Source organism: Siniperca chuatsi, linkage group LG13, assembly GCF_020085105.1.
Source record: "Siniperca chuatsi isolate FFG_IHB_CAS linkage group LG13, ASM2008510v1, whole genome shotgun sequence".
NCBI lineage: Eukaryota > Metazoa > Chordata > Actinopteri > Centrarchiformes > Sinipercidae > Siniperca > Siniperca chuatsi.
Genome location: NC_058054.1, coordinates 26,108,940 through 26,124,975, shown reverse-complemented (window position 1 = coordinate 26,124,975; position 16,036 = coordinate 26,108,940). Strand labels below are relative to the sequence as shown.

General features: G+C 43.4%; 1 protein-coding gene across 5 annotated transcripts in view; it reads left to right on the top strand.

Moving 5' to 3' along the window:
- Positions 1 to 16,036, top strand: part of LOC122886422 (cadherin-12-like) — a 149,213-nt gene that overhangs the window by 24,795 nt on the left and 108,382 nt on the right. For 4 of the 5 annotated variants that reach the window (XM_044218608.1, XM_044218606.1, XM_044218609.1 and 1 more), the window contains exon 2: positions 344 to 976. In XM_044218608.1, the coding sequence (XP_044074543.1) occupies positions 671 to 976 (306 nt within the window). In that variant the 5' untranslated portion in view covers positions 344 to 670. The remainder of the gene's footprint in view (positions 1 to 343; positions 977 to 16,036) is intronic. The other variant, XM_044218607.1, reaches the window with a different exon arrangement.

Sequence of the window (16,036 nt, the reverse complement as noted above, 5' to 3'; positions counted from 1 at the left end):
TCTCAAGGGTGCCATGTGGATGTCTGGTCTAGGGCATCAAAATGTCCACAAACAGGAAGGTGGCCCTCTAATTCTGTACTCCAAATATAAAAAGGAGCAAGCAAAGCTCTGCACTGTTGTCTCAAACTCAAATTGATGTTTCTTGTGATAAAAAAATTGCTCACTTGTCATGGCGATAGCACAGCTGTCATCATGGGACATAAGTGAAACTTTGTTCATGTGATGACAGGCAGTTGAACAAACTCTCTGATTGAGATGAGATTTTTTTTTTTTTTGCAAACTACTGTTTCCAAGGCAAAGAAACTTTCATGCTCAACATTGTTATCTTCATCTTTTTCTCCAGGTGTCTAAACTGAGGACAGGCAGAGAAGAACCGAAGAGAAGGTGAAGACAAGGTGGTCATCTCGGTTCCTTTGTAGTTAAACTCTAAATATCACCTGGATATCACAAAACTAGACGAAAGACTTCTTACTCTAAACACAAACCCTTTTGACGGAACCCCAGTCAACATCAAACCAAAGTGTTCAGTGACTCCCTTATGCAACATATTGTAATTTAAACACTTTGTCCAATGCTTATCTGCAGGGAAAATCCAGCTTTGGATGCATTTCAATTTCCAACCTGGAAATAACCAGCTTTTCACTAGGTTTTTTAACAGCAATACTCCCCGATGATCACAAGAGAATATGTCACTCTGTTTCTGGTGGGCTCCTGTTTTCTGTTGGACTACAGCTCCCAAATCCCCCTGCAAGCTAAGCTCCAGAGCAGAACTAAGGCTGGAGTGATGTCAGCCAGGGGAGGGACTGGAGGTAAGACCGTGAAGGTGCCTTTGGGGGAAGTGACATCATTGGAGGGCAGGACAAGGCTAAGAAGACATGGGAGGCTGAGGGTCCAGCGTATTAAAAGAGGATGGGTGTGGAACCAGTTCTTTGTCCTGGAGGAGTACATGGGATCTGAACCACAGTATGTTGGAAAGGTAACTAAATATTGTTCACATCTGACCTTAAACATTTTGAAATTAGTTTTTCTGCCAGCTTCAATTTTAGTGCAACTTGAAACTGAGGGGGCCATTTAATAGGTCAATAGAAAGCATACAGATATACAGTAATTAACATGTCAAACCATGAAAACTGTTCTGGACATATACCTGAATGCATATCATTACCTGCAAAATAAAGGAGAACCAAATCAAATGACAATCATCCAACACATTAGTTGTGACCAAGGGAGTTTTTCCAGAAAGTAGGAGAAGGAGTAGGAGGAGTTAAGCTGTAATTACAGTAGGTTCATACATTGAAATTCAGAGAACTGCGGCACACAGGAAAGTCCATATTCAAGAAAGAAGAGTTGCTGAAAGTGGGTGTCAGCTATGTGACAACCCTCTCTGCACTGGTCTCCTTGGCCTCTCCCTTCAGGACACTATATAAGCCAATGGCAGTCATCCACTCTTTCTCTCTCTCTCCCCCCTGGCTTCCACCATCTTGGTTTAGTTTAATTTCTTTAGTAAATACACTTCTTTTTAGTTACAACTGATGTGTCTCCCCCTCTTTGTCCAGCCTTGAGCCAGGTTGTGACAAATTGCAGGCTCATCTGGAATCAAATTAACCATTTTGGTCAGATGAAATTAGGCCTTTGTGGTATTTGGCCATGTTTGGTTTGTGTAGTTGTTACCTACTGTGATAATGGGGGTTTGTTAACTAAGACATTTCAGGTCTTGGTATGCTTTAAAAATTCTAGGGATAAGATTCTCACTTTGACTTGTACCTAAATATAAATTTAGTTTTCATAAAAGGAACTAAAAAGGAACTGAAGTCATCAAAATCAAGGGTGGAAGCCAGGGTAGAGAAAAAGACTGGTTGCCTGCCACCAGCTTTTATAGTCTTGTAGTCTTATAGTCTCTATAGTCAGACCAGTTGAGCTCTGCCCAGCTTGAAAGTGAAAACACCTGTGTGGGTGTGTAGGGCCTTTAACTCAGGCAGAGCACTGAGGTTGTGTTGCATTAGCTGATTGACATCAGCTGTTTCATTAATGCTTCACTAGCTGCTTGGCTACCAGCTGAGTAGTAAAGTCCAGTCTTAGCCATGCAGGTGTACAGTGCAGATATTATAACCTGACACTTCTCACTGTTCGTGACATCACAGTTTGCTACCATAATTTCCTCTGCCACCCCAACCTCTTCTTTATGTGCTATTGATTGGTATTGTTGTTTTAAGTAAGATGTTTTATATTGTTTGTTTGCTAAAGGGGGATTACAGATGGGTGACAAATTAAAGTATGGAGTCAGGCCACAACTAGCCTCTAGAACAGCTTCAGTGCTCCTTGCCAAGTCTAGTTCCCTATTGGAGGGATGAACACCATTCCTCCACAAGATATTCCCTCATTTATATATACAACCTTTATTTAATCAGATTATCTCATTGAGATCAAGATCTCTTTTGCAAGAAAGACCTGAGTACAGCAGATAGAAAAAAACAAAACAAAAGGGCACATAGCATCAGAGACAATCACATACATCACTAAATAGATCTGAAGATGTAAGTTTAAATTATGTAATTTGGTTTTATTGACTTACATATTGGTCCAAAATCTTCCATAGGTGTTCAGCTGGGTTGAGATCTGGTGACTGTAAAAGCTGTAGCATTTTATTCACATCATTTTCATACTCACCAAACCATTCAGTGAGCCCTGGTGCATGGAAGCATCGGCATTTGATATGTTTCTCCACTCTTTTATTCAGGATTTTCCTTTTAATTTGTCCCCTGTCTGTAGTTCTCCCAACAGAATCATTGGTGCTGCTTGGTGTCTTGTCCACCAAACCTTTGTTCTCTGACAAAGTGTTTTATGTTTTTTTTGGAGTAAAACAGGAACAAAACGTCTAGACAATATTTGATAATATTGTACAAGAAGTAAAGATAACATTGCAACTCAATTGGGTAAAACTGAATTAACTGTTTAAATTAGGTGATACCAAGTTTTTCACAATAATCCCCACTTGCATTCCTGCCTCTCTGTTAGCTGGTAAAGTACTCCTGTGATTTAGTATTCCATTTCCACAAAGATGGGGGTCTCATAAGAGACAGATGGCCAAAACTGAAGCAGCAGAGGCTGATATATCCTGACTTTAAGTCCTAACTATGGGTCAAGCTCCACAAACACTGGATCCTACATTTCCCTAATACAGCCAATAGCATTTTTTAGTTGACCCTCCCTGCTCGGTAAACACACGTCTTTAAAAGCCCATGCCCCTTGTTTGTAAATATAGCTTTTTGTTAATAATTAATAAGTCTTCAGGCCCTAACCCTTATCCATGGACAGACTTGACAAAACTCCTCCAGCGCCACAGAAGACATTATACAACTGTTTTCACAGATGGAGTAGTAAAGTAGTAGTAGTAAAGTGATGCCCCTTTAAATGTGTTCATGAGTGGTTATCTTGATGGTTGAAATTAGGTTTCAGTTAGCCTGAGTTTATAGAATCGCTCAAGCCTGAACTACCTGCTTACCAGTACAGTAGCTGAGGTGACTAAAGTCAAGCTTTATACAAAAAATCCTACTTCCTTCAGTCCCTTTCTAGAGGTTGTAAACCCTCTGTCACTTATCTTAGGGCATCAAAGCAACTAGTCAACAAGCATATCACACTTAGTTTGTCCACTTATTCTTACATGTATGGTTTTAACTTGTGTTTATATAGAATAATGTGTTTGTAAATTAGCTTTTCTTAAATCAGTATTTCAGCATGAATATGATTTAATATAGGGTGATGGTCAAGCTGAGGGGGGAGTTCTGAGGCCTTTCACTCCTCTTTGATGTCTGAGTCTCATTTCTGAAAACTGCCTCCAGGATCAATGGCTGCACTGCTCAATAATTGAAGACAACGTCCAAAGGGAGGAAGTAAGGATGTCTAGGAGATAAAAGAACTGCCAAAAGGGACTCACTCAGGGCAAGCTTTAGACAACATGGTTCAATGACTTTTGATAGTTCACTAAGAAAAGATGTTGACTGTGAATTGCCAGGATTGCCAGGTTTATTAATATCTATGAAGCCACCAGATGGTAAATGGTAAATGGACTGTACTTGTATAGTGCCTTTCTAGTCTTCTGACCACTCAAAGCAAGGTATACCAATAACACACATCACTAATCATACTGAGGGTTCTGACTTATTGGTTCAACATAAGACATGAGATTATATTCCCTTTAACCGCTCTGTGGGCTGGATCTCTTAATTTGTTGTGTGGCACATTGGCTGGATGGCTCAACCTTTTAAGCAGAATATCAAAATTAAATATTGTCACCTATAAATACAATATAAATTTGATATTTCCCCCCCAGAAATATGCTATGGAGGGTGGGCAGTTTTTTTCAGCCCTGAGTAGTGTCTGCAGGGCTTCTTCTCAACAAGTTCCATCAATCAGAAGATTAGGCTTGAGAATAACTAATTTGTATGACATGTTGGAAGGCAAAAGTGTTTATAGTGTTTATAGAGTGGGATGAGATATGACAATCATTTAAATATGTGGATATTGCCTCTATGTGGCATCAGAAGCGAAACCCAAGAAGCTCAATATTGCTGTGAGTCCACGATAATGACTGACTCAGAGCTTCTTTCATCATGGTTATTACAGTGAAACTGGTATTGTCATAACCTGTATGTCATGGCAAATGCCATAATGTCATTGTACATCAAGGGTCAATTCAGTTAACCTTTGGCCACAAAACCTGGCTGAAAATCAGGGCAGGGCATGCAACTGTGGTTCATGCAACTGATCAGGAGAGTGCAGGCACACTGTTCATTGAAAATAATGACCTTGCTTTATACACAATGTCACACTTGCGCATTTGGTGTGAGCAGGGTCATGCATTCTAGGACAGGTATAATATACTGTAGTAATCGTAGAAAAGGTTTCAGTCGTAGTCATCTGGACACTGTTTTCAGAATCAAGACGTTTCGGCTCCCATCCGGAAGTCATTCTCAATTGTGGAAATGGTCTGAGAACTCAGAAATTTAAGCTAATCTGTGTTGTTTAAGCCCTGCCCTCAGGGAGCCGAAACGTCTTGATTCTGAAAACAGTGTCCAGATGACTACAACTGAAACCTTTTCTTCGATGGAACACTCCTGGACGAATGAGGGACTACACCGTCATACAGTAGTAATATACTGTATAAAATAGACTACTGGGACAATAGGAATGGCATAAATATAAAATCTCTGCTGTCCTGATCTCAGTGATGAAATACTGAAGTGAAAGATTTGAAATAATTGACCCATTTGTGAACATTGTTTGGTATTTAAATAAGAGTATATGTGTGTGTGTGTGTGTGTGTGAGTGTGTGAGAGGTAAAGAGAGGGTCAGAGGCAAAGAGAGACAAGGCTTTCTGTTGGTAAATCAAATAACCAGGATTTGTTTCAAACATGTCAGCATCACATGTGGCTCAGAAAAATGACAAAAAAAGTGATCTTAAGAAACCTGTGCAGATTATTTTTTGAGGACTACTTTTCCCTCGCAATATGTTTTGCTTTACCTCGCAATATTTTGCATTCTCTCACAATAAATTTTGCGTTCTGTCGCAATACTTTTGTGTTACCTCGCAATACTTTTCTTCTTCCATTCCTTCAGAGCTATGTGTCTACTTCCGCTCAGCTGCTACCAGCGCAACGCAACAGTATATAAGCTCATTGAATTTTACTTTGAACTGGGCATTAAGTATGCTGATATAGTACTACTGCTCAATAGGCATGCATGGTTATGTAATTAGTGAAAGTAAAATTAAACGAATTCTTAGAGCAAGAGATCTCTCCAGAAGAAAGCAGTATGGTAATCTGCAGGATACTGTCAGTTTCATTCATGAACAGTTACTGTACTCTGTACTGTACTGTACCCCAGAGGCGGAATTACAGATGTGCAGTTGAATCTACCTCATAAAGCTAATGTGCTGTAATTGTATAAGTGAAAAAAATGCAACAAACAAGAATGTGACTGAAATGATGAAAACAGAGTCTGTGGTTCTGTCACAGAAAGAGCAGACAGCATTGAACCACTTGCAGAAATACATCAGGAATGCAGACCAACGCAAGTTGGAAAGCGTTTTGCATCTTTGCCTCTGTTCTTTGCACAAAACAAATTAAAGTAATCTTCAGTGCTGAAACAGGTTTTGGTAGAAGACCTGTTGCTATAAGTGTGATGCAATAACTGATGTTCCTTATATATACAGCCCCTACCCAGAAGTTTGATAATGTTCTATCTTATAACTTCTTTGCAGTGGACATCATATAAGGTGAGGTCTCCATAAAGAATGCTAAATGCATTAACTTGAGAATCTCCACACTATCTTCAATTACGAAGAGACATATTGCTCGCAAGGAATGGAAGAAGAAAAGTATTTGCAATAAATAGTCAATTTATTGTGAGGGAATGCAAAATATTGCGAGGTAACGCAAAACATATTGCGAGCGAATGCAAAAGTAGTCCTCAAAAAAAAATCTCGCCATGACCTTAAGGGGCCTCCGTAGATAACTAAGTTAGCCTGGTTTGACTGTTGATGATTTAATACATCATATTTAAATATGCTTTTTCAGTTCTTCAAATCTGGCTTAAAAGTTACTAGCTGTTGTTGCCCAAATCTACAACAGTAAAGGTGTTATAGTTTGAGGGGTTTTCATTTCCTGTTTTATTTTGTAGTGTGTCCCTCTCCTTGTGTGTCTTGTGGTTTTACTTCCTCTCTTTGTTTACTTTCCCTCCAGCTTTGATTGTTGGCCCTTTCGTGATTGTTTGCACCTGTGTCTCGTTGTTTCACCTCCCCTAGGGTATTTAGTCCGGGTCTCTGTCTTTGTTCAATGTTGGATCATTGTTGTTACTTCATGGTCTTTCTACTGTCTGGTGTGATTCCTGTCTGATGCTGCGCCTATTGTGAGTTTTGTTCCTAGCTTGTGAGTGTTTCTGACATTGTGTGTGTGTGTGTCGCCGTTTGGTGCACTTTTGTTGTACCTGGTTCCTGTACCCAGTTCCCCGACATTCTTACCGTGAGTCCTACATCGGAATCTTTGTCTCCCATGGACCTTGGTTGTATTCTGGATTTTGTATTTTGCCTGCTCCCTATTGGACTGTTTAGCCACATTGGACTCACTTCCCTGTTTACACCACTGCCAGCCGGTAACCCATTTTGCTGTTGCCTGTTCATTACCTGTACCTGCCTGTAAACCACATCACCCCCAATAAACATGGTAGCCATCCGGTTACTTCACCCTCATACCGCTTCCTGGTCATCTGCCTGTGCCTGTGCCGCAGCACACACGACAAAAGGCTTATTCAGTTAGCTGGATACTCACCTGGGTCAAGAATTTGCAAGGTGAACCCCACACATGAACTCAATTTCAGATACAAATAACTAATATCTAGTGGCAAAAACAGAAATGTTCATATAATTATGATTTATGGATACATTTTCAATCAATTTGATGTAATTATTCAATTTCACAATAAACAGTTAAATACCTGTATATGCTATACAATCAAATACAAACAGTACAATTAAAAAATACACTATCCCATTTTGTTTGGGATACTATGTTTTTGGCTGTTATTAGACTAGTGGAGCCAGACAACATAACAAATTGATGCAGGTTTGTCATTTAATCACTAGGGTGAATGAAATGTAGCATCATAATTATACGCTCTATACAGTTGGATTTGAACAATTAATTTTAGTCAAACCTGAGTGCATTTCATAAAAAATAGGCAACGGAAGCCTTGATTGGCAAGTGAGAAAAAAAACATTCTATTTTTTAAGTTTGATATAAATAGTTTTCTCTCCTGTGTTTATGACTTAACGTGTGAAAAAAAGCTTTCATGTTTTCTTTCAGGTGAGTTTTATTTTCTCCATACACTCTAAACATACATTGTGTGTTAGCAAGTTATGTAACATTACTGTCATGTCTTTCTTTTGACTAGAAATGTATTAAGGTACTTCACCTGGAAGAACTTTTTTCCCCCACCTGTTTCACAGATGAAACTTAGATGGAACTTAGAAAGATTATCCTTTTTTTTTATCCAAAACCTTTTTTTTCACCTGTTCTTAAGTCATAAACACAGGAGAGAGATCAGACTTCGAAAATGGATCACCAGAATTTTTTTTTCTCACTTGCCTCTCAGTGTTTCTTTACCATTAAGGTTTTTATGGATAATATGAGCACATTAAGTGTTTCGTGTGACGTTTTTGTGTATATATTTATTTTTGCATAAGAGGTGATAAATTCATTAAAGTGCAGCCTTTACCTCACCGTAATTACATTCATTTCAGATTTGTGACATGTTGAAAGTGCTACAGTTTTTCAATTTGATTTATATAGCACCAATTCATGACAGAAGTTATCTCATTGCACTTAACATATAGAGCAGGTCTAGACCATACTCTTTATAATATTTTTTACAGAGACCCAACAATTCCCACCATGAGCAAGCACTTGGCGACAGAGGCAAGGAAAAGCTTCCCTTTAACAGGCAGAAAACTCGAGCAGAACTTATAGGGTGGGTGGCCATCTGCCGTGTTGAGTTAGATGAGTTAAAACAATAATAGTAGTAATATTAATGATAATAATAGTAATAAGACTAATAATAATAACTGTAGTAGCTGTTGTCGAGCAGGAACATGGGGGCAGTAGGTGGCTTGCAAGCAACAGAAGGAGAGGAGAGAGACGAGAAAGCACAGAACTATGGGAGAGAGAAGATGTGGAGTTAGTAACATGCAGAAATGTTGCTTGGTCCAACTTAGTAAAGACTTTAAGAACATACAATATCAGAAAATGAGATTTTTGAGTGAAAGAGACAGTTGTATTTATTAATGGATTTTTCCACTTTGTGTTTTTATCCATTATCTTTTCCTGCGAAGATAACTCAATCCAATACCTTAAAATCTCAATCTGCAATCAGTGTGTAGCCCTAAAATCATAGAATGTATGTATGGATGACAGCTGTGGTGATTGGATGAAAAAAAAAATGTCTAGAACCCCTTGATTGTGGATAAATTCTGTACCACTCTAACCTCTCAGTCTTAAATCATGATGTAATACTGCTGCTTTTTAACATTAATGTGTTGTGTCATCTCTGATTAATTCACCATGAATGCTTACCTCTAGTAGCTTCTGTGTCATGGCACATGAGATGGATGACTCACAGTAACATCATCATGCATAGGTGCTGATTTATGTTTTGTGGGTGCTCAAAACAGTTGAATGTCCCACCCCATGCCCAATATAAACCTTATGCAAAAATCATAGCCTATATGATTTGATACTATATGGATTTGGGAAAAGTGGTCAAACGCACACATTTCAGCACTATCAGCACCATAACGCAAACACGTGACGGCCCCCCACCCCCCATGCAGCTGACCCTGAGTGGGCCCTTCCCTGCACCACAGAGCAGGCACAGACACAGATTATGGAGTTAATTGTATTGAGTAAATTTTAAACAGTTGGAGCTTTTTAAAGTGTCACAACTGCTGTCTTGCGACAGCCATGATTGATGGACTTGTCCACGGTACTCTGAATTTGACCCGTCCTCATTACTCATTGTGGCAGAGTGCAGGATTTCATTATCAAAATTATTGTAAAAAGCCCACCTGCTCACTCAACTCAGATTGTTACACAACTGTTCTGTGATACTTGACAGAACACACTTTTCCTTTAAGGCCAACATATTTTTGAATTGGTTTCTAAAACAAAGCAGCAAAGATTACATCAACTGCGAATACACGTTCATCTTAGCAATAGGACTACAGTATCTGTTTTCTTACAGTGCGTTTATTTTCAGTATTCAGGGTGGCCAGCCCCAACAGTCTCTGTTGTGCCATGTTACATCTCAGATATGTTTTAATTAGTTAAAATTTTGAGCATGGACACAGGAAGTAGGGGTGCTGAGGGGGATGCAATACCCCCTAAAACCAGGCATTGTAAAAACCATCCATCCATCCATCCATCCATCCATCTTCTTCCGCTTATCCGGGGCCGGGTCGCGGGGGCAGCAGTCTAAGCAGGGACTCCCAGACTTCCTTCGCCCCAGACACTTCCTCCAGCTCCTCCGGGGGGATCCCGAGGCGTTCCCAGGCCAGCCGAGAGACATAGTCCCTCCAGCGTGTCCTGGGTCTTCCCGGGGCCGCCTCCCGTGGGACATGCCCAGAACACCTCCCGAGGGAGGCGTCCAGGAGGCATCCGGATCAGATGCCCTAGCCACCTCAGCTGGCTCCTCTCGGCGTGGAGGAGCAGCGGCTCTACTCGAGCTCCCCGTGTGACTGAGCTCCTCACCCTATCTCTAAGGGCGCCCAGCCACTCGGCGGAGGAAGCCCATTTCGGCGCTTGTATCCGCGATCTTGTCCTTTCGGTCACTACCCAAAGCTCATGACCATAGGTGAGGGCAGGAGCGTGGGATTGACCGATAAATCGAGAGCTTTGTCTTTCGACTCAGCTCCTTCTTCACCACAACGGTCCAATACAGCGCCCGCATCACTGCAGGCGCTGCACCGATCCGCCTGTCAATCTCACGCTCCATCCGTCCCTCACTCGTGAACAAGACCCCGAGATACTTAAACTCCTCCACTTGGGGCAAGGACTCCCCACCCACGCGAAGAGAGCAAACCACCTTTTTCCGGTCAAGAACCATGGCCTCAGATTTGGAAGAGCTGATTCTCATCCCAGCTGCTTCACACTCGGCTGCAAACCGTCCCAGTGCATGCTGCAGGTCCTGGTTTGAAGAAGCCATCAGAACGACATCATCTGCAAACAGCAGAGATGAGATCCTGTGGTTCCCAAACCGGACACCCTCCGGCCCCTGACTGCGCCTAGAAATTCTGTCCATATAAATTATGAACAGAACCGGTGACAAAGGGCAGCCCTGGCGGAGTCCAACATGCACCGGGAACAGGTCTGACTTACTGCCGGCAATGCGAACACAGCTCCTGCTCCGGTTATACAGGGACCGGACAGCCCTTAGCAAAGGGCCCCGGACCCCATACTCCCAGAGCACTCCCCACAAAGCGCCCCGGGGCACACGGTCGAATGCCTTCTCCAGATCCACAAAGCACATGTGGACTGGTTGGGCAAACTCCCATGAACCCTCGAGCACCCGGTGGAGAGTATAGAGCTGGTCCAGTGTTCCACGACCGGGACGAAAACCACTCTGCTCCTCCTGAATCCGAGGTTCGACTATCGGACGAATTCTCCTCTCCAGTACCCTGGAATAGACCTTACCGGGGAGGCTGAGAAGTGTGATCCCTCTGTGATTGGAACACACCCTCCGGTCCCCCTTCTTATACAGAGGGACCACCACCCCGGTCTGCCAGTCCAGAGGCACTGTCCCAGACCGCCCACGCGATGTTGCAGAGACGTGTCAGCCAAGACAGTCCCACAACATCCAGAGACTTAAGATACTCAGGACGGATCTCATCCACCCCCGAAGCCTTGCCACCAAGGAGCTTGCCAACAACCTCAGTGACTTCGCCAGGGTGATGGATGAGTCCGCCTCCGGTCCCCAGCCTCCGCTTCCTTTTCGGAAGACGTGACAGCGGGATTGAGGAGATCCTCAAAGTATTCCTTCCACCGTCCGACAACATCCCCAGTCGAGGTCAACAGCTCTCCACCCGCACCGTACAAGGTGTTGGTGAAGCACTGCTTCCCCCTCCTGAGCCGTCGGACGGTTTGCCAGAATTTCTTTGAGGCCGACCAATAGTCCTCCTCCATGGCCTCTCCGAACCTCTCCCAGTCCTGAGTTTTTGCCTCTGTGACCGCACGGGCTGCAGCACGCTTAGCCTGCCGGTACCTGTCAGCTGCCTCGGGAGTCCCACGAGCCAACAAGGCCCGATAGGACTCCTTCTTCAGCCTGACGGCATCCCTTACTTCCGGCGTCCACCACCGTGTTCGGGGATTGCCGCGCGACAGGCACCAGAAACCTTGCGACCACAGCTACGAGCCGCCGCATCGACAATGGAGGTGGAAAACATGGTCCACTCGGACTCAACGTCCCCAACCTCCCGGGATCTGGGAGAAGCTCTCCGGAGGTGTGAGTTGTAGACCCTGCTGACAGAGGGCTCCGCCAGACGTTCCCAGCAGACCCTCACGATACGCTTGGGCCTGCCAAGTCTGTCCGGCTTCCTCCCCCGCCAGCGGATCCAACTCACCACCAGGTGGTGATCGGTTGACAGCTCCGCCCCTCTCTTCACCCGAGTGTCCAAGACACGCGGCGGAGAGTCAGATGATACGACAACAAAGTCGATCATCGACCTCCGGCCTAGGGTGTCCTGGTGCCACGTGCACTGATGGACACCCTTGTGCTTGAACATGGTGTTAGTTATGGACAAACTGTAACTAGCACAGAAGTCCAACAACTGAACACCGCTCGGGTTCAGATCAGGGGCCGTTCCTTCCGATTACCCCTCTCCAGGTGTCACTGTCGTTGCCCACGTGGGCGTTGAAGTCCCCAGTAGAACAACGGAGTCCCGGGTGGTGCACTGTCTAGTACCCCTCCCAGGGACTCCAAGAAGGCCTGGTACTCTGCACTGCTGTTCGGCCCGTGAGGCCGCCACAACAGTGAGAGACCTGTCCCCACCCGGAGGCGGAGGGACGCGACCCTCTCGTTCACTGGGGTAAACTCCAACACGTGACGGCTGAGCTGTGGGGCTATGAGCAGGCCCACACCAGCCCGCCGCCTCTCCCGCCCGGCAACGCCAGAGAAATGGAGCGTCCAGCCCTCTCGAGGAGACGGGTTCCAGAGCCCAGGCTGTGCGTGGAGGCGAGGCCGACTATATCTGGCCGGTAACGCTCAACCTCCCGCACAAGCTCAGGCTCCTTCCCCCAGCGAAGTGACATTCCATGTCCCTAGAGCCAGTTTCTGTGTCCGGAGATCTGGTCGCCGGGCCCCTGCCTTCGACTGCCGCCCAGATCTCTCTGCACCGCCCCTTACGGATCCTCCTGCGGGTGGTGGGTCCACGGGAGGACGGCCCCACGTCGCTCCTTCGGGCTGTGCCCGGCCGGGCCCCGTGGGGAAAGGCCCGGCCACCAGGCGCTCGCCGTCGGGCACCCACCCCAGGCCTGGCTCCAGGGTGGGGCCCCGGTAGCGCCAATCCGGGCGACGTAACTGGCCTTGATTTTAAATAATCCATAAGGGTCTTCTGTCATTGTAAAAACCATTAATTGATAAAAAGTGTGATGCAGACGAGAGAGAGAGAGAGAGAGAGAGAGAATTTGTAGCCGTGCGCTTGATGAATTCATCTGCGATCACATCCAGGTTCCTATTTTGTGACAAATTCTTGTGACAGTTCAGTACAGAAACATGGTTCAGTCTTGCTTGCCCCATTATGCACTGCAGACAGGTTTTAAGGAGCTGCAGGCCTGATCATTTTGGCGGTTAGTCTGACATCGTTATGCCACGTACGTGCAGCGTATGCTGGGTGGAGAGCAAATCGATGCAAATTTGGCCCCAACTATATGCTGGGGCACAGGGGTACTCGGCTTTCTCTGCACCTATGTCATCACTATGAATTCAATTCAATTTTATTTACATAATTGCACTTTTGGTGGGTGGCCATCCGCTGCTGCCGTGTTAGGTTTTGAGAGAGGTTTTGGGGGAGGGGGGTGGTGGAGAGGGAAGCACAATGCAAATACCACCTACAATTTTATTTATTTTTTTAAATAGTAGAATAGTAATTGTAGTGTTAATATTAATACATTTGTAATAATAGGAATGACAGCTATGGGAAAAACAATGTCAGTATTAGTAACAAAGCCAATAACAACAACTGTAGTAGCAACTGCCGAGCAGGAACACGGGGGCAGCAGGTGGCCCACAACCACAGATCCAGACTCTGCAGCTCCAGAGGCAGAAGGAGAGAGGAGAGAAATGAGAAAGCACAAAACTACAGGAGAGAGAAGGTGTTGATTTAGTAACATGCATTAATGGCATAAAAATGCATACAGATGGAGAGGGAGAGAAGGAGGGAGGAAAGAGGTGCATCATGGGAAGTCTCCCGGCAGTCTAGGCCTATAGCAGCATAACTAAGGGATGGTTCATAACATAACATTGAATTAAATGCAGATGGGATCGCTTCCTTGAATTTAGCTACAGCAATATCAGAATTTTTGCCTAATGGCGTGTAGTCCAGTAATAGGAGTTCAAAAGTTATTACGTAATGGTCAGATAAAGAGAATTCCGTGGAAAGACTATTAAATGTTAAATTTCAATGCCATATACCAGAACAAGGTCGAGGGTGTGGTTAAAACAGTGATTGGCTTCATGTACACTCTGACAAAAGCCAATCAAATCTAATAATGAGATAAACGCAGAACTAAGGCTATCATTTTCAACGTCCACATGAATATTGAAATCACCTACAATAATTACTTTATCTGTTTTAAGGACTAAACTTGATAAAAACTCTGAGAATTCAGATAAAAATTCAGAATAAGGACCAGGTGCACAGTACACTATAACAAATAGAATTGGCTGTCGTGTTTTCCAGGTCGGGTGTGAAAGACTAAGAACAAGGCTTTCGAATGAGTTATAATTTAGTTTAGGTTTAGGCTTGATTAATAGACTTGAGTCGAAGATGGCTGCAACTTCACCTCCTCGGCTGGTGCCTCGAGGAATATGAGCATTAATATGACTGGGCGGAGTGGATTCATTTAGGCTAACATATTCTTCATGACCCAGCCAGGTTTCATTAAAACCAAATAAGTGAATATGATACTCTGATACTAAATCGTTCACTAGTACAGCTTTAGATGACAGAGATCTGATGTTTAGGAGTCCACATTTAATTCTCCTATTTTGTTGTGCTATTTCTGCGTTTTTGTTTAGGTTTTTATGTATAACTCCTCTTCTGTTAACTTTAGATTTGATTAATTTAAGTGGTCGGGAGTTTTAGGTGGGTAACTGCTCTGGAAGCGCAGAGAAGCGTGTAGGACTGCAACTCTGAATTATGAATCAATAATGAGTTAATACTCTACAAATGCTTAACTCCACTTTGTTTCATTATGTGGCTAATACCAAAAGTTGTACCGTTCCATGTGAGGGAGCACATAAGTTGAGCTGTGATCAGCTGCTACTATATCTCATCTGGGCAGCACAAATCCACTTTATGTTGCAACTGCGTTTTTTTTTTATGTCATTAATTCTCATTTTCTTGACACAGTAAAAACCATAATGTAGCTTGATAGCATCATTTCATTTGTCTGGGAAACACCCATGTCTTTTAAACTCCACATTCCAAGTTTGTAACGCAGGATTCCTGTGATAACTTTGTAGCCTTCATGACCAAGCAGAGATAACCCTGATGACATCAAAGATACACAACTGTGGTATATTAAAAATTGGGTTTTATTTTTGTAGTGAGCATGAGCAGTCAGGTTGGAAACAAACCTCCAGGTTAGCCAAACTTATTTGAAGGAGAAAACGAAGGCGAACAGTAAAATTATTACCCAAACTGTTTGTTTCCATCACAGTTTACAGACCCACACAGTTGTGTACACACAGTTATTCTGTTCAATGACGGATAATTACAGACATTTCAGGTTTGCAAATAATACACATCCAAACTTGTTTACAACCTGATCATCTGACTGTTTTTGTTTGTTTCTTTTTTTTTTGCTGTTTTTTTTACAGTGGTGAGTACAGTGTTATCATAACCTATAGAAATGATGGCAGATCTACAAAAATAAAACCCAAGTTGTAATAAACCCTAGTCTTCCTTAAGCTAAAGCTCTAAACAATAACGAAGACAGCATGAAGCAAATGAAGGCATTGATTCAAGTGTTCATTGGTCAAGCAGCTGCGGTATGAGCACATTGGTGCTGGACTGTGGAACGCATTTCTTTTTCCATTCCTCTGTTCTCTTGATCAACTTTTCTTCGCAAACTTTGAGAACTGTTTTGCTGCTGCTTTAGTGATATAACAGTATCAGGTTCCTGGAAATCAGCATCACAGAGAACCATGGTCCTCATGGTCCTCTCCTCTCTCCACCCTGGTAAAGAAAGCTCAGAAACGGCTGTATTTC